Below are 23,130 nucleotides of genomic sequence, written 5' to 3' on the forward strand. Positions count from 1 at the left end.
CTCCATGGAGGATCACAGCCTCTAGAGGTGTGCTGAATTAGAAGTCTGAGCCTCAGGCTGCAGCTTTTAAGAGCTGCAAATCGGTCTCCCTTAGCTAGTATTTATTGTCAGCTTACCATTGCTAGCTAATCCTTACATTCACTGTATCTACATAATAAAACAAGTGGTTAAGTCACTTGTTAGGTTGGTTCATAATTACATGTTGAGAGTTTACCGGTGACCTGAGTTTACCTTCAGATGCTGTACTTTATAGTTTTAGCTTTGGTTATCCCATTCTACAAATGTCTACCATCTTCAAAATGCTAACGATAGGTTTAAAAGGACCCAGCAATTCCACTCCTCATATCCAAGAGAATGGAAAACATATGTCCACATAAAAACTTGTACGTGTTTACAGCAGCATTATTCATAATAGCCAAAAAGTGAAAAGAACCTAAATATTCATCAGCCAATGAATGCATAAACAAATGTATATCTCCACACAATTGAACATTATTTGACCATAAAGAGGAATGAAGTACTGATACATGCTACATCATACATGAACCCTGAAAACATTATGCTAAAAGAAGGCAGACACAGAGGCCACACATTGTATGATTCCATTTATATGAAATGTCCATAATATGCAAATCCATAGAGGGAGTAGATTAGTGTTTGGCAGGAGCTGAAGGGAAAGGAGGTGAGTAGTGATTGCTAATGGGTATAGAGTTAATTTGGGGGATGATGCAATGTTCTGAAATTACATAGTGGGGAGGGTCGTACAACTCTGTATATACACTAAAAACCAACTGTATATTTAAAAGGATCAATATTACGCGATTTCTATCTTAATGCTGTTATTTAAAACTAAAAAGTCATTAACGTGATTTCATATTTCTTACATGCTCAAGGTCAATTGATGCAACTTTCAAATGAGCATGAAAGAAAGGTCTATGTTACTTAAAGAGAATCAGAGAATCTTCATACTAAGTACTGCTGATATATATATATATATATATATATATATATATATATATATATATAATGGATTAGCTACTTTATCTGGGAAAAATTACAAGTATAGGTAGCTGCAATCTGGAAAGAATTACTAGAGGCTACAATTCTTTTAAAAAGAGAATTATTTGTTCTCAGCAATATGAAAATAAAAACTTGTAAGGAACTGCCCATGGATGACAAGTCTGACAGTTAATGTTAGACAAAGGTTTACACGGATATATATTTTTAAATTTACAGCACATGGAAACCCAGAACAAAAAATATTTATATTCTACATATTATATTCCATAGTTCAGTCTCCTCTCTAGTCTAGGTACTCTCCAAATGGCATTTTTATGGAAGGTGATGACTGCTCTCCCTTGAGAAACCATCAGTGTTCCTCCTGGTATGAGCTGGAGACAGTCACAGATGACAAAAGGCAGTCTCTGTCCGTAGCAGCTTGCTCTCTGCACCAGGGCCAACGCTGCAAAACATAAGCTAGTGCATATGGAATTTCTTTTAAATCAAAAGAATCCAGTCTAGCCCTTCATTCTTTGCCACTTTAGGTTTGTGCTTTTCAGTGCATGAAATGAGAATAGGCTGTTGCCTGCAACATGCTTCAGACCACAGTGATGCCATAGGGAATATGTTTGCATGATTGCTTAGAGCTTTAAAAGAGAAAGAGAACACCAAATTTCTTGCAAAATGGAAGAAGATAACGGTCAGTCTTCAAGATCTTTGGCTAAAGTTTCACAGATGAATTGTAAGGTACGCTGGTATAAAAAAGCATCTTTTTTCTTTGGCTTACAAATGTTCAAATGGTCAACATCCACAGGAATTAGATCTCCAATGCCTAAATCTGAAGAAAACAAAAATGTCAAAATCTAAGTAAAAATAGAGGCTTCCCCTGTCAATACTGAACGAGGACAGTTGGGTGGTTCCAAATGTGATTTGGTGGTGCTAATGGACTCTAAAAAGATAAAGGAACCAGAAGTGTGACCATTGCTAAACTACATGTGACTAATCACATGAGAATGGATTCTCAGGTATAATTTTATGCTTTTCATAAACTCTTTGTAGAATTTATGTGTTCTGGCCTACTTGCTAACAGTGAACAGAACCTGAGTAGTATCATCCTCAAAACCTTTATATATTTGCACGTTATTACTAAATTATTCCACGGCTCTTTTAACCACCTCTTTTTCTAGAGTTTATGTTGTTATACTTCATAACGAGCTCCCTTATCCTGACAAGAATGGGAACGTCTCACATGGGATCCATCTTTCACTCTACCAGGGTAAGATGATTTAGTGGTTGAGAGATCTAGTAGAGTTTCTGATGTTTCAGCCTAACAAAGTCACCTAGCTGGAAGTGACAAGAGGTCCTAGTTCCAAAGTCCTTTTTGTAAGTTCTTCAACCCATGAACTCCTCACCCTATAGGGTATTACTTTGCGGTAAAGTCTCTTTAGGCTCAATACATAATGGACTTAGGACAAAACGTGTTATACAGGCTGAAGAACCATCTGCCAGACGCTCCAGATCCACACTGTCCCTGAGAGCCCTCAGTATGGCCAAATACCACCAGATAGCACCCAGCCCTGTATCAGAGGTGATCCAGTTGACCAGGTGAGGGAAAAGCGGTTCAAGAAGGGAAATGTGTGGGTTATATACTACATACAGAGTAATATCGGAGGCTATAAAGAGAATTAAGATTTGGGCCCTACCCTCAAAGAGCCTGTGATACATTATAATACACCATAGTAACAGGTATTGGTTATTTCCAGTATTGTAAAAAAACAAAACAAACAAACAAAAAACTGGTGTTTGAATATTCCCCATCTAAGATTCCAATCGAAAAAAACTAAAAAAAATACAATCCTCCATTTACTAAAGCTTCCAAACTTTTAGCTGCATGTAGAAACCTTTAACAAATCAATCATCAGTCTGTTAAATGAAATGCTCCTTTCGTTCTGACAGAAGGGCTCTGTATTCTTACTTTCATGCGACAGAGCTCACTGGTTATGGCTTAGAAGTAGCCAATGAACCCTGGCCAGCTAGTCAGTTAAATGCAGGGATGGAGAGGAGTAATGCCAAGGCTGTATGTTGGCAGAGAAATTTTAATCTATAGCTGAAAAGAATCATAGAATCTAGATCTTCTTAAAACTGTCTCCTTAGCTGAGAAGCTGGATATAAAAACGGGTTGCTTCTGATTAAATATAGGTACCACCAACTAGGCATCTCATAGGGAACAAATTTCGCAAGAGTAAATACCTGCTGATTCCACAGGTACCACATGCAGTTTAATCATGCTACCAATGTAAGTTGGCAGTGTTTCCACGAAATTCAGCACCTGGAAGTTTTTGTCTTTAGCAAACTCCAGAAAGTCATCCTGTAGTGTTTTAAGTGCAGGAGAATCTGCAAAATTACAGAAAACAAGACTGTGACAAATTGTTTATCCAATTCATAATAAAATGTACTAAAGAGAAAATTAGGGTCCTGATGAAAGTTCGTGGCTTATTTTCTCCTTCCCAAGAAGCCGTTAAGATGAGACTAAAGAGTTAAAGCCACCCCAGAACTGACAGAGGCCAGCAGGCAGAGGGAGAGGTTCCACATGTTACTGGCTGACTGGAAGTATGTAGGGCAATGTGGTATGTGGGACTGAGGGGTCCCTCAGTGTGCTGGCTGGCACCTTCACCCTAAAGCCCAACCTCCCATCAACAGAGCCTGTCTCTAATCACAGAGTGCCTGTCCCCCATCCTCAACTAGGAAAAGGCAACCAGGACAGACCATATCCTAGAAGAGACCCTACAACCTAAAAGAGACAGACCTGGTGAACAAAAAGAAAAGAAAGGGGGGAAAAAAAACCTGGGCACAGAAGACACAGAACTCAGTGAAGAAACAGAAAAGAACTTTAAGAAAAACCTCGAATTAGTATCATTAAAATGATTTCAAAAGAATCAGAGAACAAGAAAGAGTTTGTGGAAAATAAAACAACTGCCAAAAATAAAGTTCAATAGAAGGTTTAGAAGATGAAGTAACTCTCCATAAAGCAGGAGAGCAAATCTGAACAAAAAGACAAGTGATATATTAAGGCTCAGCCAGGGGCTCCAAAATGATCAATAGGTGTTCCAGAAAAAGAGAAAATGCTTATCAATCAAAGTAAAGATAGTACATTATAACGACTATCCTGAAAATCTTAAAACTTTGTTTACGTCTTAATAAGTTGACCTTCTGAACTCATGGAAAAAAGCAGTTCGTTGGTAATTTGGAATAATACTTAAAATTTTAAATATTTAAGATAGTATTAAAATTGTTATATTTGAGCAAATAATGGCTTAAGGGAAAGTATCAAAGAAAGATCAAGCCTAAACTAAAAATTTTCTATGACAGTCTAAACATGATTTGTATACAAATAACAAAATGGGATCACTTCTTGGCCTTTTGGCTAAGACCAAGTGCAAATAAAAAAATGGGATAATATAGCCAAGTTAGACACTTTCTTCCTCCTTGTCCTGTATAACTAATATTGTAATACAATCCCAATTCCCTTCGTGACGGGAGGTAAATATTACCCTTGCTGAGTTCTTTGACTTCCAAGGAGGGAAAGAGAAGATAGCGAATATTAACAGAGTATTCAGCCAGATGGGATCCATGATGAGGGACGCTATAAAAAATTATTCCTCTGGTATTGTTTATAACAGTACTCATTTCTGGCTTCTTAGAGGCTTCCAACAGCATCTTTTTGACAAGAAGACCTAGTTGTACAAAGAAAAAGAATGCATGAGCTGTTTTTCTTCCTTCCATTGTTCTAAAAAAAAAAAAAAAAGCGGGGCAGGGGGGTGGTGGTAGGGAACATATACACAAAAAGAGATGTTTCGTTTAAAAGTTTAAACAATTCTCTATAGTCCAACAGACAGGGCTTTAAAATATTAGCACTTGATAATGTAGAATACAGATGTCCCTTTAACAGCATGGTTTGAACGTACAGGTCCACTCATAATGGATTTCGTACAGTACTGTTAATATATCTTCTCATGATCTTATTTATTGTAAGAATACAGTACGGTATACATACACAAAACATATTTATTGACCGTTATCAGTAAGGCATCTGGTCAACAGTACGCTATCAGTAGCTAAGTTTTGGGGGAGTCAGAAGCTATATGCAGATTTTTGACTATGCAGGGGTTAGTGCCCCTAGTCCTGATGCTATTCCAGGGCCAACTGTATAGAACACAAGCCTACAAACAGGTAAGATTCTACAAACTCACCTGAAATGCAGATCTTCTATCACAGGATGCACTGTCCCACAGAAGGAGTGCCGGGCATTGCTATTTGGGGTGTCCATCAATGAAGCACATGTGCAGTACTAGTCTCCCCATCCTGCCCACAGTGACCCACTAATGGCCACACCATGAGGACAGTACTAATATTCAAAAGAGAGTCCCCTAAAGCTTAACCCCCAAGGAAAACAAACCTTCCGTAGGCAAATGCACCCAGGAAGGCACCATCTCTTCTGTCCTCCTACCCTGGGCTTGAAGCTGATGATGCAACACAAAGGTCACTTAGATGGTGACAGCAGACCTCTGCGGACACAAACGGCTACATCTTCCTTTCTCTGAGAAAAATCCCCAACTCTGAGTCTGCAATCCTGAGCGTTTCATCAGATAAACGAGGTCAGAGGCTGCAACAAGGCCCATTGCAGGGCAGCTGGTGAAAACTCGCAGAGAAAGGGGGTGGGGAGTGGGCTGGGAGGGGCAGGGGATGTTGCTTAGCAAGCCTACACCAGGTCCCAGATGCCATCACACCTCCCCTTCAGCAGGCTTGGGGCTGGGGCTGTGGGCTCCGCAGTGGTTGGGGGTGCAGGGAAGCGGGGAGCACAAGGACCAGCCGGGAATGCTGAGGGATATTTATAGGTCAGGCTTATATAAGCCATAGACTGCTTCTGCTGTTTACTGATTCTCACTACATGAGATCATGATGTTGTCAAACTCCTGTTCCTTGTGGTCCCCTTGTAGAAAAACAAATAGCAGGGAAGGAGAGGAGAGTAATTTAAAAACTTAGCCACAGCCAAAAACGTTAATTTGGGGGGAAAGGGCCAGTGTTAAGTGAAACAGCTGGGGTAACAGCTCCAACAGCCTCACAGCGCTGGCTTCACAACGATGAAATGTACTTACCTCCCATGCTGTGTGACACCCAAATGACTGGCCTGTCCCCAACACCAGCAGCTCTGAGCTTCCTCAGAAGCTCGTCGCTCCTGAATGCAATTGACTTCCTGGACGAAAAGAAACCAGCAGGAATAACATGGGGCTACTGCCTCCCTGCCACAAATCTTATTCTCCAATTTTTTAAGACAAGAACTTTTTTGGGCCAATATCATACACTACATTTTGGGGTCAGGAATACCCCTATTCTCTCTGCTTGATTTCTACAACTGCTCATTCCCCATTTCTTAGTCACACTGGCATAACTGGGAATATCTAGGCCCAGAACAGGCCACTCGTTTACTAAACAAGCAGGGTTTGAGCATCTAATATGCGTGTGGCAATTTTTACAAGTCAAGCTCGGGTCTCGCACCAACTGCTCCCACCACTTAGGATGTGTGTCCTTTCTCATTATGTGGCCTGAAAATAACACCATGTTGTCTCTTGTGAGTTCACCTATGTGGTCACCTGCCATTGCTGGTTAGTTCTACTTGTATTTATGCTGCAAACATTAAGCTTTCGTCGTTTTGGTTATTTAGAAATACCAGAAAGCTATCAGAATCAGAAAATTCAAAGTAACTTTCAAACAAAAAGGGAACTTCAAAACTATGTAGTCTGGTAGTTTTAAACTGTTTATCTAGGGGTGCCTGGGTGGCTCAGTCGGTTGAGCGTCCGACTTCAGCTCAGGTCACGATCTCACTGTCCGTGAGTTCGAGGCCTGGGTCGGGCTCTGTGCTGACAGCTCAGAGCCTGGAGCCTGCTTCGGATTCTGTGTCTAACCTCTCTCTCTGCCCCTAACCCACTCATGCTCTGTCTCTCTCTGCCTCAAAAATAAATAAAAACATTAAAAAAAATTTTTTTAAGTAAAAATAAACTATAGATATAGAATCCTTTCCTTGCAATAAAGGTTTGTCAGAGTTCCTCCAGGTGAAATGGGGAAGGACCCTTGAGCTCTTGCCCACTGGCCCTCAGAACACTTCTCTGGCACCTAAGTGGGGGCCATTCACCAGTGCCAATCAGTTTGGTAACAGTGATTCCGACCAACTCTCTCAATTTGCAGACCAAGCCTCCCAGACAAGTTAGATGGCTTGTTGATCACACAGTGGGTCAAAGGTACAATCAGCTACAGTCTTGGTCCCGGAGCCAAGAGGTCCAGGGCTCCTTCATGTATATACAGTCAGCACATGTGACCTACAAGTGACACCGGGAGCCTACAGTGCTCAGCATCTTTTCTTTGCTTCCTTTAGTCAATATACTTGTGAACACGAAAGGAAAAAGCTTCACGTTTACTTCTGAGAGTAAAGGAGACTTTGCTATAGAATCCACTGGTCCTTACTATGAGAATAGTTACAAATGAACCACTTTAGGAATCCAACATTGAAGCTGTATCTAAGCCTTATACTATTTCATTGTTTATATATTACTAACTCCTTCTAGAAGGAAGAGAAAAAAGGCTAGGGTTTTCATAATAAAATTCTGTCTGTGGCATCAAAAGCTAAAGCCCCTCTCCCCACCCCAGAGGGTCCACTTGTGGCCTGGACCCTGGCCCTTCCTCCCAGCCCACAGCTTCCTCTGTTACCTTTCCATCGGGCACCTCGTTCTCCAGTCGCTCAGGCTGGTGTCATACTCCACAGATATAATTCGGAGAGCAGGACAGTCTCTTGCCAACCATGTCTATATAATTAAAAGGTACAAAAGAACATATATGAATTTCCACTGCTTCAGTTATTTCCTAGTAATTGACACCTGTAACTAAAGGTCACTGTAATACTGACGACTAATAAACACAGCATTAGAATAAAGTTTAAAGGTGACTAGAAAACCAGTTCCAACGTTTTATCTTTTTATGTCTCTGGTCACAAGGTGGCACCAATATTTATAAGCATAAGGCCAATGCAAGTTTCCAGAACATATTCTCAATTTTAATGCATTATAGCCAAAAGCAAGGAGTTCTTGGAATCCAGATCAAATCAGATTTTGGAGAGCACTTAACAGGAAGTTATGATCTCAGCACAGAGAATATGATGGTTGAAGATTTGACCTGGAACTCAGAGATACTAATTGAGTCACAGTTGTCTGTGGACCCAGGGTCTATCGTACTTCAGCGTTGCTAGAGACCAAGTGCAAACCATTCTTTGCGGGATAAGCCTCTGTGAAGGTGAGGAAGCCACGGTGGGACAAAGCCCAAGAAACTGCACGTGTGCAACAACCGTGTTCACTGAACTTTAGGTATATTCCACTGGACGCATTCATCTCAGAGTTAAGGCTCTCAGAAGAAATGTCATCAAGGAAATCCAAAGTAGAATTATTTCTTCAAAGTATTTCTGTTTTTATAATTATTAAAGTCACAGAACTAGCTAACTATTATGAATATGTTATGGGTTATATTTTTAATAGGAACGAACAAATACTGGCCCTCACCCATTTTTTAACTTAGTGAAATACTCCTTGAGAGTTATAGCCCACACCCTGATCAGAAATTACACAACAGAAGGCAGGGTGACAAGCCGAGCTGTTCAGGAATATACTACGAATGTCCCCAAGGAACAGAAAATCTGCATGGAAGAAAAATCCCAGTAGAAAGAGAAAAATAAGCAAATCACAATGAGGCCCTGACAGCTGGAGACACCAATGTGTCATGAAGAAGGTGGCCTAACCAAAGTCAGCACTTCCTTACCTTAGGCCAACATGTTGTATACCTGGCATCGTCCTCTAAAATCTTTTCAGTTAAAAGCTGCTCATTGTCCTGCTGGCGCCATGTTTTGAATGCTGCTCCCATAAGGCCATGAATAAAAAGGACATCTGCTTTAATGGGCTGACTGAGGGGGAGAGAGTTTTAAAAAGAAGAATGAAAGCATTACTGCTTGGGAAAGAATCTACACAGCACTCTGTGGATGGTGCTTAGCAAGCTTATATGACAGCAGATAAAACCACGAAGGCAGGCCGTGTAAGCACAGGTGCGCTGAGGATCCCTGTAAGGAGTCTGGGCACAGAGACACGGAGCGTGCTTGCTACTCTATAAAAGTGGACACAGATCCAGCCAGTAGACCAACCAAAGTCAACTGGAATAAGTTTGGTGACCAATGAAGCAACATATGTCATAGACTGCCCTCCAAAGAATTTCATGAGAATACTCCACAAATCAATAAAAGTATTTAAGAAATTAAGTTAGTGTAGTTTCAAATTGAGTATGCATGAGAGATTTTTTAAAACTTATCAAGGGAAATGTTTAGCAGAAATGAGATTTTAAGGTAATTTATTGTCTTTAGATAGGACATTTTTAAAAACTGGACATAGCGTATTACTTGTAAGTTATTTATAGTACCCACACAATTATGCAATACATATAAAATACATTTCCATATTATTTGTTTATAAATTGGAATTATCCAGGCAATCCATTTTTCAATTAAATGTTTTTGCTATTTTCTGAGGTATTATTATTTTTTTTAATGTTTATTTCAGAGAGAGAGAGACAGAGTGTGAGCAGGGTAGGGGCAGAGAGAGAGGGGAGAACACAGAATCCAAAGCAGGCTCCAGGCTCTGAGCTGTCCGCACGGAGCCTGACACAAGGCTCAAACCCACAAACCAGGAGATCATGACCTGAGCCGAAATCAGATGCTTAACTGACTGAGCTACTCAGGCACTCCTCTGAGGTATTATTTTAAAGTGCCTGACAAGGGGCACCTGGATGGCTCAATTGGTTAAGGGTCTGACTCTTGATTTCAGCTCAGGTCATGATCTCAGGGTTCTGTGAGATCGAGCCCTGCGAAAGGGCTCTGCGCTGACAGCAGGGAGCCTGCTTGGGATTCTCTCTCCCCCTCTCTCAAAATAAATGAATAAAAACTTTTAAAAAAAATTCTAAATAAATAAATACATAAAGTGCCTGACAAAAATCCCAGAAATGTGTAAGTTTTTCATTGTGGTCCTTTCTATATTTACGATCTCAGCAATGATACAACTGGAAATGGTGACCCGATATAACCTTGAGAAGTAGGAGTCAAATTTATTACAACTTCTTCCTTCTAGTGCATGATTTTATAACTTGCATAAACTTTCTGCAGTCCTTTTGAGTTCTAGAACCAGACTAATAGGATTGCCTGCATAGAGTGTCCTATCTCCTTCCATGCAAACCAACCTCTACAATCCTAATCAGCTATTAACTCAGATCTCCAAGAACCCAGCAGTGAAACAAACAACCCACATTACAAAACTCAAGCGGGCCACACTCCAAGAGGTGAACACTATCTTACTGAAGGCCGGCCCTTGGTGTAAAATCACGCTGATAATTTAGCCAGTTCCATACTTTCATGACAGCCTGCAATTCTTCTGAGGTTATTATGGACAAGTGGAGTCAGTATATAAGGTTATCAGGATTATCTGTAAGGCATTTAACATCTAAATTACGTAGAAATAAAATAAAAAGATAAGCCCTCTAGGCTTTACCTCCCCACAGGAGACAAAGCAACACCATTTGCTTTCTTACCTTGTGCGATACTGGGGGTGTAGTACGTACACGCCGTCCTGGTATTTTTCTCGCATGGTCTCTCGGTCTAGATTAGCCAGGGTTCTGGCGGCATGTGAGGCCTCCATTATGCGGGGAGACTTCATTGCTTCTGCCAGTATAGAAACCCAACCTGGTGAGAAGAACAAGCTCCTAAATGCCGACGCTACTCCATCTCAGACTATGAGCGGTTTCTGGCTGAAAATAACAGGAGAAAGGCAGACTCCAGCGTCTGTCTCACAGAAAAGAACGACTACTCCAACTCCATTCTGCCCTCTGGGTCCCACAGCACGTCATGTCCCAAGCCAGGTACCCTCTCCTCTATAGGAGGTCTCAAAGAAGGTAGGGGTTTAAGAGCCATTTTCTCTATTTAGAAAATCTAACAAAAGTTGCAATTACTAAGAAAATAGGGTATTTTGCTTTCAGCAAGAATTATTAAACTCAGTAATTTTAATACTAGTTATTTCATCCTGATTGTCAGTCACATTAGCAGTGTTTAACGCACATAAGAAATGATTTCTTTATAATGAGCTTGCTTAGAAATAACAAGTATTGGCAATGATGTGGAAAAAAAAGGAACCTTGTGGGAATGTGAGCTGGTATAGCCAATGTGGACAACAGTACGAAGGTTCATAAAAAAATTAAAAATAGAATTACCATAGGATCTAGTAATTCCTCTACTGGGTATTTACCCAAATGAAACAAAAACACTAATTCAAAAAGACATAGGTCCCCCTATGTACACTGAATTATTTATAATATGGAAGAGCAAGATATGGAAACAACTCAAGTGTCCATCCACAGATAAGTGGATAAAGAAGATGTGGTATATATGCAGAATATTGCCCAGCCTTAAAAAAAAAAAAAAAAAAAGGAATCTTGCCATTTGCAATGACATGGCTGCAGTTAGAGGGTATCCTGCTAATTGAAATAAGTCAGAGACAAATACTATATGATTTCACTCATATGTGAAATTTAAGAAACGAAAACAGAAAAGAGACAAACTAAAAAAAAAGACTTAGCTATAGAGAACAAACTGATGGTTGCCAGAGGGGAGGGTGTGGGGGGATGGGAGAAACAGGTGAAGGGGATAAAGAGGACACTTATCATAAGCACTGAGTAACGGACAATGGGTGAATCATATTGTACACCTGAAACTAATATAACACTGTACATTAGGTTTCAATTAAAAAAATATATTAAAAAAGTAATAGTGCTTGATATATGAAAGTCTGTAAAACATGGGGTTCAGGAAGGAAACGTTTTTTTCTCAGCTCAGAGATTCACAGTATTTGACAGCTATTTGACTTCTCAATGACCTTTTTTTTTTGTTAACTCTACCCCCGACATAGGGCTCAAACTCAAGACCCAGAGATCAAGAGTTGGCTCCAGCAACTGAGCCAGCCAGGTGCCCCTAATATATACATGCTATATACTTTATAATGCACTTTTTTTCTTCAACAACATCGGATTATACTACAATATGGCTACAGTATGGGTTGTTTTTTAAGTTTATTTATTTAGGTAATCTCTATACCCATCGTGGGGCTTAAACTCACAACCTGGAGATCAAGAGTTACATGCTGTACGGACTGAACCAGCCAGGTGCCCCCAAAACATTATTTTTTAAAGAGACACAAAGCCATACTATGTGCAATATGGCTTCATTTATTTTTCATGTTTTTGGTACTTAAAACATGACACTTTTTGCACATAAATATGTATGGAAGTGCATGTAAACACACGCCCACGCATGCACACACACACACCTATAAAGGCACCTAGTTTGGTGCCTAGTCATCACCTCATAGGAGGGAGTTGGGTTGGGGGGCTCCGTAAAAAGGTGGGTTTAACTTTTTTGCTCTATGTTCTCTGAAGTTATTTACCAGGAGAATTTATTCACATGTTATTTATATAACTTAAAATAATACAACATGGACCTTGAGGGCAGAGAGATTTGGGCTTAAAATTTCTGTCCCCTACCGTTGCTGTGGAACCTCAGTCAAGTTACTTGGGCTGGAAGAAGGTTCTAATAAATAAATCCAAATAAAAACTGCACATACTAAGCCCAGCAGGCACTCAGCTGTCCCCATGTCCTCCTCCCACGCTCCGTGGCAAAAGTGTTAAGGATCAGTGTGATGACAGGAGGCCAGTATTTAATAACCCAAAAGAAGTCTCAGACCGAATCATCTTTTAACAATATTCAAATTTGTAACATTAAAAAAAGATGTCCCTTCAAAATGTTCTAAAGAATGCTTTATAATAACAATATAAGAATGTTTTGAAATTCTACCTATAGAGATACACAGGTATATTACTGGTATACATTCAAAAAGATGGCTTTATTTTTAATGGAGTCCCAAGAAAGGAAACGCAACAGAAAGCAAAGTGCAAGCCATTTCTATGGCTTTTTTTAGTTGACAAAGTATTTTCACAATGCCTGAGATGCTTTACCTTTTATAAAACATCAAATGCCCCTTGGAAAACTTGTGTCTTTAAGATTCAATTCTTCTAAATTCTGTAACATCTGAATACATGTTCATTATAAAAGCAATTGTTTAAAAATAGCACTTAACAACGGGAAATCAACATGGCGGAAAAGTAGGGGGACCCAAAGTTCCCTCGTCCCTCAAACACAGCAGGGTTGAGACCAAAGGACTTTGAATTCCAAGAGTCTGGGCTGCAGAGTGACAGATTCCATCTCCAGGGGCCCATGGGGACAACCTGGCAGGCCACAGGCGCATGATAGCGAACTGAGAGAGATGACAAAACAGGCAGGTAGGCACGGATGGGAGGGATCCCCTTCTGCAGAAGAGAGCCTGGGGAAGTGTAGGACTGTATCCGGACAAGAGAAAAACCACAGACCAGGATGGACAAAGATCCAATCTCTAACTGCGGGGCTTTCTCAGGACTGGGGCCAGCTGCCCTGTTTGCGCAACTGGGGAGAAGGGGAGCCAGCCCCTGGCTCGGTACCTAGTTCGGAGGCACAGTCCACAATGGGAGAAAGCAATCCCCTCCCTGGAGTGCTGTGGGAAGAAGGTATATAAATAACCGTTTAAAGGACAAAGACTGCCTGTGCCCGCCAGTCAGAGGCCATATATTGGACAGATCATCTAGGCAGAAAATCAATAAAGAAATAATGGCCCTGAATGATACACTGGACCAGATGGACTTAACAGATATATTCAAAACTTTTCATTCTAAAGCAAAAGAATACACATTCTTCTCGAGGGCACATGGAACATTCTCCAAGATAGATCACATACTGGGTCAAAACACAACCCTCAATAAATGTAAAGGAATTGAGATCATACCATGCACATTTTCAGATCACACTGCTATGAAACTTGAAATCAACTAAAGGAAAAAGTTTGGAAAACCTGCAAATGCATGGAGGTTAAAGAACACCCTACTAAAGAATGAATGGGTCAACCAGGCAATTAAAGAAGAAATTAAAAAATATAGGGAAACAAATGAAAATGAAAACATGACAGCCCAAACCCTTTGGGACGCAGCAAAGGCAGTCCTAAGAGGAAAATACATTGCAATCCAATCCTATCTCAAGAAACAAGAAAAATCCCAAATACAAAATCTAATAGCACAACTAAAGGAACTAGAAGCAGAACAGCAAAGAAACCCCAAGACCAGAAGAAGAGAAATAATAAAGAGCAGAAATAAACAATATAGAATCCAAAAAACAGTAGAACAGATCAATGAAACTAAGAGCTGGTTTTTGGAAAAAATAAACAAAATTGATAAACCCCTAGCCAGATGTCTCAAAAAGAAAAGAGAGAGGACCCAAATAGATAAAATTACGAATGGAAATGGACTTATCAGAACCAATCCCCCAGAAATACAATTATCAGAGAATACTATGAAAAATTATATGCCAGCAAACTGGACAACCTGGAAGGAATGGACAAATTCCTAGACACCCATACACTACCAAAACTCAAATGGGAAGAAATAGAAAATTTGAACAGACCCATAAGTAGTGAAGAAATTGAATCAATCAGTTATCAAAAATCTTCTAACAAATAAGAGTCGTGGGCCAGATGGCTTCCCAGGGGAATTCTACCAGACATTTAAAGCAGAGTTAATACCTATCCTTCTCAAGCTGTTCCAAAAAATAGAAATGGAAGGAAAACTTCCAGACTCATTCTATGAAGCCAGCATTACTTTCATTCCCAAACCAGACAGAGACCCCACAAAAAAGGAGAATTACAGGCCAATATCCCTGATGAACACAGATGCAAAAATTCTCAACAAGATACTAGCAAATTGAATTCAATAGCACATAAAAAGAATTATTCACCATGATCAAGTGGGATTCATTCCCAGGCTGCAGGGCTGATTCAATGCTCGCAAATCAATGTGATACGTCACATTAATAAAAGAAAGGATAAGGACCATATGATCCTGTCAATTGATGCAGAAAAAGCATTTGACAAAATACAGCATCCTTTCTTAATAAAAACCCTCAAGAATGTCGGGATAGAAGGAACATACCTAAACATCATAAAAGCCATATATTGAAAGCCCACAGCTAATATCATCCTCAGTAGGAAAAAACTGAGAGCTTTCCTCCTGAAATGAGGAACACAACAGGGATGTCCACTCTCACCACTGTTGTTTAACATAGTGTTGGAAATCCTAGCATCAGCAATCAGACAACAAAATGAAATCAAAGGCATCAAAATTGGCAAAGAAAAAGTCAAACTTTCACTTTTTGCAGACGACATGATACTCTACATGGAAAACCCGAAAGACTCCACCGAAAGGCTGCTAGAACTGATACCATGAATTCAGCAAAGTCGCAGGATACAAAATCAATATACATTAATCAGTTGCATTTCTATACACCAATAAAGAAGCAACAGAAAGAGAAATCAAGAAATTGATCCCATTTACAATTGCACCAAGAACCATAAAATACCTAGAAATGAACCTAACCAAAGATGTAAAAGATCTGTATGCCGAAAACTATAGAAAACTTATGATGGAAATTGAAGACGAGACAAAGAAATGGAAAAACATTCCATGCTCATGGATTGGAAGAATACTGTTAAAATGTCAATACTACCCAAAGCAATCTACACATTCAATGCATTCCCAATCAAAATTGCACTGACATTCTTCTCAAAGCTAGAACAAACAATCCTAAAATTTGTATGGAACCACAAAAGACCCCGAATAGCCAAAGTAATATTGAAAAAGAAAACCAAAGCGGGAGGCACCATAATCCTAGACTTTAGCCTCTACTACAAAGCTGTAATCATGAAGGCAGTATAGTATTGGCACAAAAACAGACACATCGACAAATGAGATAGAATAGAGAACCCAGAATTGGACCCACAAATGTATGTCCAACTAATCTTTGACAATCCAATGGAAAAACGTCTCTTTAACAAACGGTGCTGGGAGAACTGGACACCAAAACACAGAAGAATGAAACTGGACCACTTTCTTACACCATTCACAAAAATAAACTCAAAATGGATGAAAGACCTGAATGTGAGACAGGAAACCATCAAAACCCTAGAGGAGAAAGCAGGAAAAAACTATCTCTGAGCTCAGCCACAGCAATTTCTTGCTTGACACATCTCCAAAAGCAAGGGAATTAAAAGAAAAAATGAACTATTGGGACCTCATCAAGATAAAAAGCTTCTGTACTGCAAAGGAAACAATCAACAAAACTAAAACGCAACCAACGAAATGGGAAAAGATATTTGTAAATGACATATTGGATAAAGGGTTAGTATCCAAAATCTAGAAAGAATTTACCAAACTCAACACCCAAAAAACAAATAATCCAGTGAAGAAATGGGCAGAAGACATGACTAGACACTTTTCCAAAGAAGACATCCAGATGGCCAACAGACACATGAAAAGATGCTTGACGTCACTCCTCATCGGGGAAATACAAATCAAAACCACACTGAGATAGCCCCTCACACTGGTCAGAGTGGCTAAAATTAAAAACTCAGGAAACAACAGATGCTGACGAGGATGTGGAAAAACGGGAACCCTCTTGCACCGTTGGTGGGAATGCAAACTGGTACAGCAGCTCTGGAAAACAGTGTGGAGGTTCCTCAGAAAGTTAAAAATAGACCTACCCTATGACCCAGCAGTAGTACTGCTAGGAATTCACCCAAGGGATACAGGAGTTCTGATGCATAGGGGCACATGTACCCCAATGTTTATAGCAGTACTTTCAACAATAGCCAAACTATGGAAAGAGCCTAAATGTCTATCAACTGATGAAGCAATAAAGAAGATGTGGTTGATATATACAATGGAATAATACTTGGCAATGAGAATGAAATCCTGCCATTTGCAGCAACATGGATGGAACTGGAGGGTATTATGCTAAGTCAGTCAGAGAAAGATAGATATCATATGTTTTCACTCATATGTGGATCTTGAGAAACTTAACAGAAGACCGTGGGGGGGGGGGGGGAGGGGAAAAAATAGTTACAGAGAGGGAGGGAGGCAAACCATAGGAGACTCTTAAACAACTGAGGGTTGATGGGGGGGGGGGGAGGGAAAATGGGTGATGGGCATTGAGGAGGGCACTTGTTGGGATGAGCACTGGGTATTGTGGAAGCGATGAACCACGGGAATCTACCCCAAAAACCAAGAGCACACTTTACACACTGTACGTTAGCCAATTTGATAAATAATAAATTTGACAAATTAACAAATTATATTTAAAAAAGAGCACTTAATAATCAAATTCCCACTCTAGCACTCCCATCATTTCCCAGTTCCATGTATATCCTCAGAAGTAACCACGGTTAAAAGTTTGGTGGACACCCTTCCAAACCTTTTTAAAAAATTCAGTCGCATACCTATCATTTATACACATACACTGTGGCTCTACATGCATTTTTTTTTTCCTAAATGGAATCTTACTATTCCTACTGTTCCATGACTTGATCGTGTACTTCAGCAATGTGTCTTGGAATGCTCTCCATATACATCAGCTTTACTCTTTTTAACTATAGCATTTAACATGGATGGAATATACCACTGTTTATTTAACCATTATTCCTACTGGCAGACATTTGGGTTGTTTCCATTTTTTCCATACTGCAAACAACTGTCTGATAAACATTTTTATATACAGATCTTCAATAACACTCATGAGTATTTAGGTAGGAGAGTCCTTGTAGTATTATTACTATTTCAAATGGTATATACATTCTTTTAATAGGTACTACTAAGTACCCATCAAAAAACTGAATCAATTTACATCCCCACCAACAATGTACCAGAGGAGCAGTTTTCACACACCTTCACCAGCAGTGGATATTATCAACATCTTTTTAACTTTTGTAAATCTGGATGGTAAAAAGCTACACATCTGTGGGGTACCTGGGTGGTGCAACTGGTTAAGTGTCCAACTCTTGATTTCAACCCAGGTCATGATCTCACAGTTTGTGGGACTGAACCCCACATCAGGCTCTGTGTCGACAGTGTGGAGCCTGCTTGGGATTCTCTCTCTCCCTTTCTCTCTCTGCCTATCCACCATCACAGGCACTCTCTTTCTCTCTCTGAAATAAACTTAAAAAGAAGTTACAGACCTGATACTATTAAGATTTACAGGGGCGCCTGGGTGGCTCAGTCGATTGAGCGACTGACTTCGGCTCAGGTCATGATCTCACGGTTTGTGAGTTCAAGCCCCGCGTCGGGCTCTGTGCTGACAGCTCAGAGCCTGGAGCCTGCTTCTGACTCTGTGTCTCCCTCTTCTCTCTGCCCACTCATGCTCTGTCTCTGTCTCAGAAATAAACAACAAAAAAAAGATTTACACGCACGCGCGTGCGTGCACACACATACACACACGAACAGGTAAAGCTACAGGTACCTCAAGAAAAAATAAAACAGGGTAGGGCAGCAGAATTCAAACTGAAATATTCAGAAATAATGGGAGCTGAGCAAAAAGAAGTACAGATAATTCTTTGAAAGGTTTAGACATAAAATGGAAGAGTAGAAGAGAGGCTGAAAAACCAGGGGGATGTGGTACTGAGACTAGTTTGTCACATTGCCCCCTAATGTGTGTTGATTGGAAGGGTCCTGTTGAGAGGGAGCTGCTGACCACATAGACGAGAAAGGCTAGCAATTCCTGAGACAGCGAAAGGAGCCAGGAGCCAGGCACAGTTAGAGGTCTCCTAAGAGATGTCCCTTCTCCCATTTTCAAGAGCAGAAAAGGAGAAGGCGGGTTTGGTTTTGGTAGTGGGAGACTGAGGGACAATTCCTTTCAGGGTTTCAGCAGTCTCACTGAAGTAGGAGAGGTCCTCTGCCAAGAGGGATAGAGCATATGAACGGGCTGAGGAAGGTGGAGGGGGCTTAAATAGGTATTGCTAAGCATATTAAGGCCTGCTGAGCGATACTGAAGATGACGACCCATCTGCCATGAGTCTATGCTCAGCCACAGAAGAAGCGGACAGTAGGCTTTATCTAGTGTTGGGGTCTTGAGCAAGGGTGTGCTGAAAGAAGGGGAGGGGAGTTCCGGGGCACTGAAGAGTGTGTTACGGAAATGACAGACCACGGAGCATGGATAGATATGCTGGCTCGGGAGTGAGATGAAGAAGAAAGGGGACTGATGGGGTGGGAGAAAATAAAGGGGTCAGGGAGACAGACTCCTGGAGAGAAAAAAAACAGTCCCTGTGGCAGCAGGTGCAAACACAGGCTTGAACGAGAGGAAGTAGTGCTCAGAAGTGAGTCACTGGCTTGTTAAGTGCAGCGGTTTCAGGCAATGACAAGGACAAGGTGTGGCACAGGAACAGAGTGCTAGACAATCAGGAGCAGAGAAGGAAGTCGACAGAGATGAGAAGGGCAAGGGACTGAGAGACCAAGGCGTTTAGTGGACTGTCCAGTACAAGTTGACATCACCAGAGAGGACTGAGGACTTGGGATAGAGCCAAGTGTCAGTTATGGGAAGAGTGTGGGTTTGTTTTTTTAATAAAATACTGATTTGATCAAGGCTCTATACCATTAAAGAAACTGAAGATAAGTCAATGGAAATTATCCAAAGTAAGACACAGAGAGGAAAAAAAAATATCTGAAAAGAAATCAACAGATTCCCAATGACCTGTGGAACAGAATCAAGAGGTCTCATATATATACTGAGGCCCCAAAAGGAGAATAGACCAAAAAGGGACAAAAAAAAAAAAAAAAAAAAAAAAAAAAAAAAAAATATATATATATATATATATATATATATATATATTTTAAGATGCACTGGTTGGAAATTTTCCAAATCTGATCAAAAAACATCAACCCACAGATTCAGTCAGCTCAGTGGAAGCATAAATATAAAAAAAGAACCAAGCACTTCAGAGTCAAACTGCTAAAAACCAAACATAAAAACTTCAAAGAAGCCAGAGAAAAAACGACAAGTTACATACAGGAGAATGAAAATGGGAATGAGAGACTTCTCATCAGACAGTGGTAGTTAGGAGAGAATGGAATGACATTTTTAAAGTGCTGACAGAAAAAATAACATACTGCCAACAAATAATTCTTTATCCATGGAAAATCTCTTTCCTGGGATAATAAAATAGAGGCGAAGTAAAAGACTTTCAGAAAATGAAAGGTGAGAGAATTTGTCCAGCACACCCCGGTCTTTAGGCCGTAGGGAAATTGTATCAGATGTAAATGTAGGGAAAGAAGGAAGAGAGCGGACTACGATAAATGTGTAAATAAACAAAAATCACTTTCTTTTTTTCTTATAGTCTTTGACTCTTAAAAAATAACAACAATGTATCCCAAAGTCTATAACATAATGGAGGAGTAAAATATATTAAGACAATACCAGAAAGGATGGCAAGAGGTGGGAAGTGAACTATACTGTTGTAAGAATCTCACACCACAGATAAAGTGGTATCATATTAATTCAAGGTAGACTGTGATAAGGATACCATCAAGTAAAAAAACACACAAATAATAATATATAAAAAGCAGAAACAGGAGAAAGAACAGAATGTAAAAGATATTCAGGTAACCCAAAAAAGTCAGTAAACAAGAAAAAAAAGAAACAATACTCATAAATACATTAGAGGTAACGAGACAAAACACCCCTATTAAAAAAGATCAAGCCGGATTTAAAAAAAGATGCACCTCTATGCTGTCTATAAAAGATGTACTTACTTTTAAAGTCACAGAGAGATGCCTGGGTGGCTCAGTCAGCTGAGTGGCCGACTTCAGCTCAGGTCATGATCTCAGGGTTCGTGAGTTCGAGCCCCTCACTGGGCTCTGTGCTGACAGTTCAGAGCCTGGAGCCTGCTTCAGATTCTATGTCTCCCTCGTTCTCTGCCCCTCCCCCACTCACACTCTGTCTCTCTCTCTCGCTCAAAAATAAACATTTAAAATATTAAAAAAAAATAAAGTCACAGAAAAATGAATGCAAAAGAAGGGGAAAAGGAAAAGATAAAAGATAGGGCTGCAAACAGCAAGCATAGGAAAAAGCCAGAGTGATCATCTGGGAAATGAAAATCAAAACCACAATGAGGTATCACCTCATACCAGTCAGAATGGCTAGAATCAAAAAGACAAGAAATAACAAGCACTGGTGAGGATGTGGGGAAAAAAGGAACCTTCATGTACTGTTGGTGGGAATGTAAACTGATGCAGCCACTGTTGAAAACAATATGGAGGTTACTAAAAAATTAAAAACAGAAATACCATATAACCCTTTAATTCCACTACTGGGTACTTATCCAGAGAAAATGAAAAAACTAATTCAAAAAAATACAAGCACCCTTGTTTACTGCAGCATTATTTACAATAGCCAAGATATGGAGAAAACCAGAATACATCAGCAGGTAAATGGATAAAGAAGAAGGGGTGTGTGATCGACTATCACTCAGCCATAAAAAAGGATGAGATCTTTCCATTTGTGATATCATAAATAGACCTAGAGAGTGTTATGTTAAGCGAGATAATAGTCAGAAAGTGAAACACAAATACCATATGTTTCACTTATATGTGAAATCTAAAAAACAAAAACCAAAAACTCTCATAGAAACAGACCCATAAATACAGAGAACAAACTAGCAGTTGCCAGATGAGAGGAGGATGGGGGGATGAGCAAAATACATGAAGGAGATGAAGAAGTAAAAACTTTCAGGTATAAAATAAATCAGTCACAGGGACAAAAAGAACAGCATAGGAAATATGGCCAATGATATTATAATAATGTTGTATGGTAACAGATGATAACTACACTTACAATGGTGAGCACTGTGTAATGTATAAAATTGTAGAATCACTATGTTGTACACCTGAAACTAACATAATACTGTATGTCAACTATACTTCAATAACAAAATTTTTTAATTGTTCTTGGTTTGAGAGAGAGAGAGAGAGAGCATGTGCGAGCAGGAGAGAGGGGCAGAGAGGGAGAGAATCTCTTGTGGGGCTCGATCCCACAACACTGGGATCATGACCTGAGCCAAAATCAAGAGACAGATGCTCAACCAAATGAGCCATCCAGGCACCCCAATAACAAAATTTTTTTAAAAAGAAAAAGCCAGTGTGGCTATTTTGATACCAGGTAAAGTAGACTTAAGGAAAAGGAGTGTCACCAGTGGTAGAGACATCACTTCATAATAAAAAATGAATAATCTGCTAGGAAGAAAAACCTGGTAGAACTACAAGGAAAACAGACATTCACAATTATAGTTCAACACATCTCTCAGTAATTCACTGAGAACGAGACCAAGCTCAATGAAGATCCAGAGAAGATCTGAGCAATGCTATGGCTTCATTGTTACATACAGAACACTTCGCCAACAACTACAAAACACTCATTCTTTCCAAGCGCACACAGAACATGCATCACGACAGACCACGAAACAGGCTATCAAATAAGTCTCAGTAAACTTCCAAAGACTAAACTCTTACAGGGTATGTTCTCTGAACACATGGACTATTAAATGAGAAATCACGGACATATGATATCTAGAAAATCCTTAATACTTATAAACTATGCAGCACATTTTTAAGTAACCCATGAGACAAAGCAAAAAATCACAAGAAAAAGTAGAAAATATTTCAAACTGAATAATGATGAAAATACAGTATATTCAAAATTTAAGGGATCCATCTAAAACAAGTTAGAGGAAATTTACAGCTTTAAATACTCGTATTAAAAAATAATTGTAGTGATTTGAAAACATGTCTTCAAATGCTTTGACACTATTGTCCATCAAGAGGTCATGAGTCTAAACCCCTTCCGGAGCCCTTCCTCTTGAATATGAGCTAGCCTTAGTGAGTAGGTCAGAAATTACTCCCAATGCTTGCTTATAAGAGGCAAAAAAGAGCGTATGCCTGGTCCTCTCTTGAGACATTTGCTGTTGAAACCTAGCCACCATGCTTTAAGAAACCCCAAGCTTCACAGAGAGGCACATGTAGGAAGGAGCCAATGTCCCCAGCCCCAGC

General features: G+C 39.9%; 1 protein-coding gene across 8 annotated transcripts in view; it reads right to left on the reverse strand.

The window, feature by feature from the left end:
- Positions 1-590: 590 nt before the first annotated feature.
- SERAC1 (serine active site containing 1) overlaps positions 591-23,130 on the reverse strand; it is a 66,431-nt gene continuing 43,891 nt past the window's right edge. For 6 of the 8 annotated variants that reach the window (XM_023254536.2, XM_023254534.2, XM_045058300.1 and 3 more), the window contains 7 exons: positions 10,669-10,819; positions 8,860-9,001; positions 7,762-7,856; positions 6,156-6,253; positions 4,551-4,733; positions 3,250-3,393; positions 591-1,837 (listed from right to left, as the gene is read on the reverse strand). In XM_023254536.2, the coding sequence (XP_023110304.2) occupies positions 1,701-1,837; positions 3,250-3,393; positions 4,551-4,733; positions 6,156-6,253; positions 7,762-7,856; positions 8,860-9,001; positions 10,669-10,819 (950 nt within the window). In that variant the 3' untranslated portion in view covers positions 591-1,700. Of the gene's footprint in view, positions 1,838-3,249; positions 3,394-4,550; positions 4,734-4,776; positions 5,663-6,155; positions 6,254-7,761; positions 7,857-8,859; positions 9,002-10,668; positions 10,820-23,130 lie in introns of those variants that run through there. The other 2 variants (XR_006598447.1, XM_045058301.1) reach the window with 2 other exon arrangements.

This window comes from Felis catus, chromosome B2 (genome assembly GCF_018350175.1).
Source record: "Felis catus isolate Fca126 chromosome B2, F.catus_Fca126_mat1.0, whole genome shotgun sequence".
NCBI lineage: Eukaryota > Metazoa > Chordata > Mammalia > Carnivora > Felidae > Felis > Felis catus.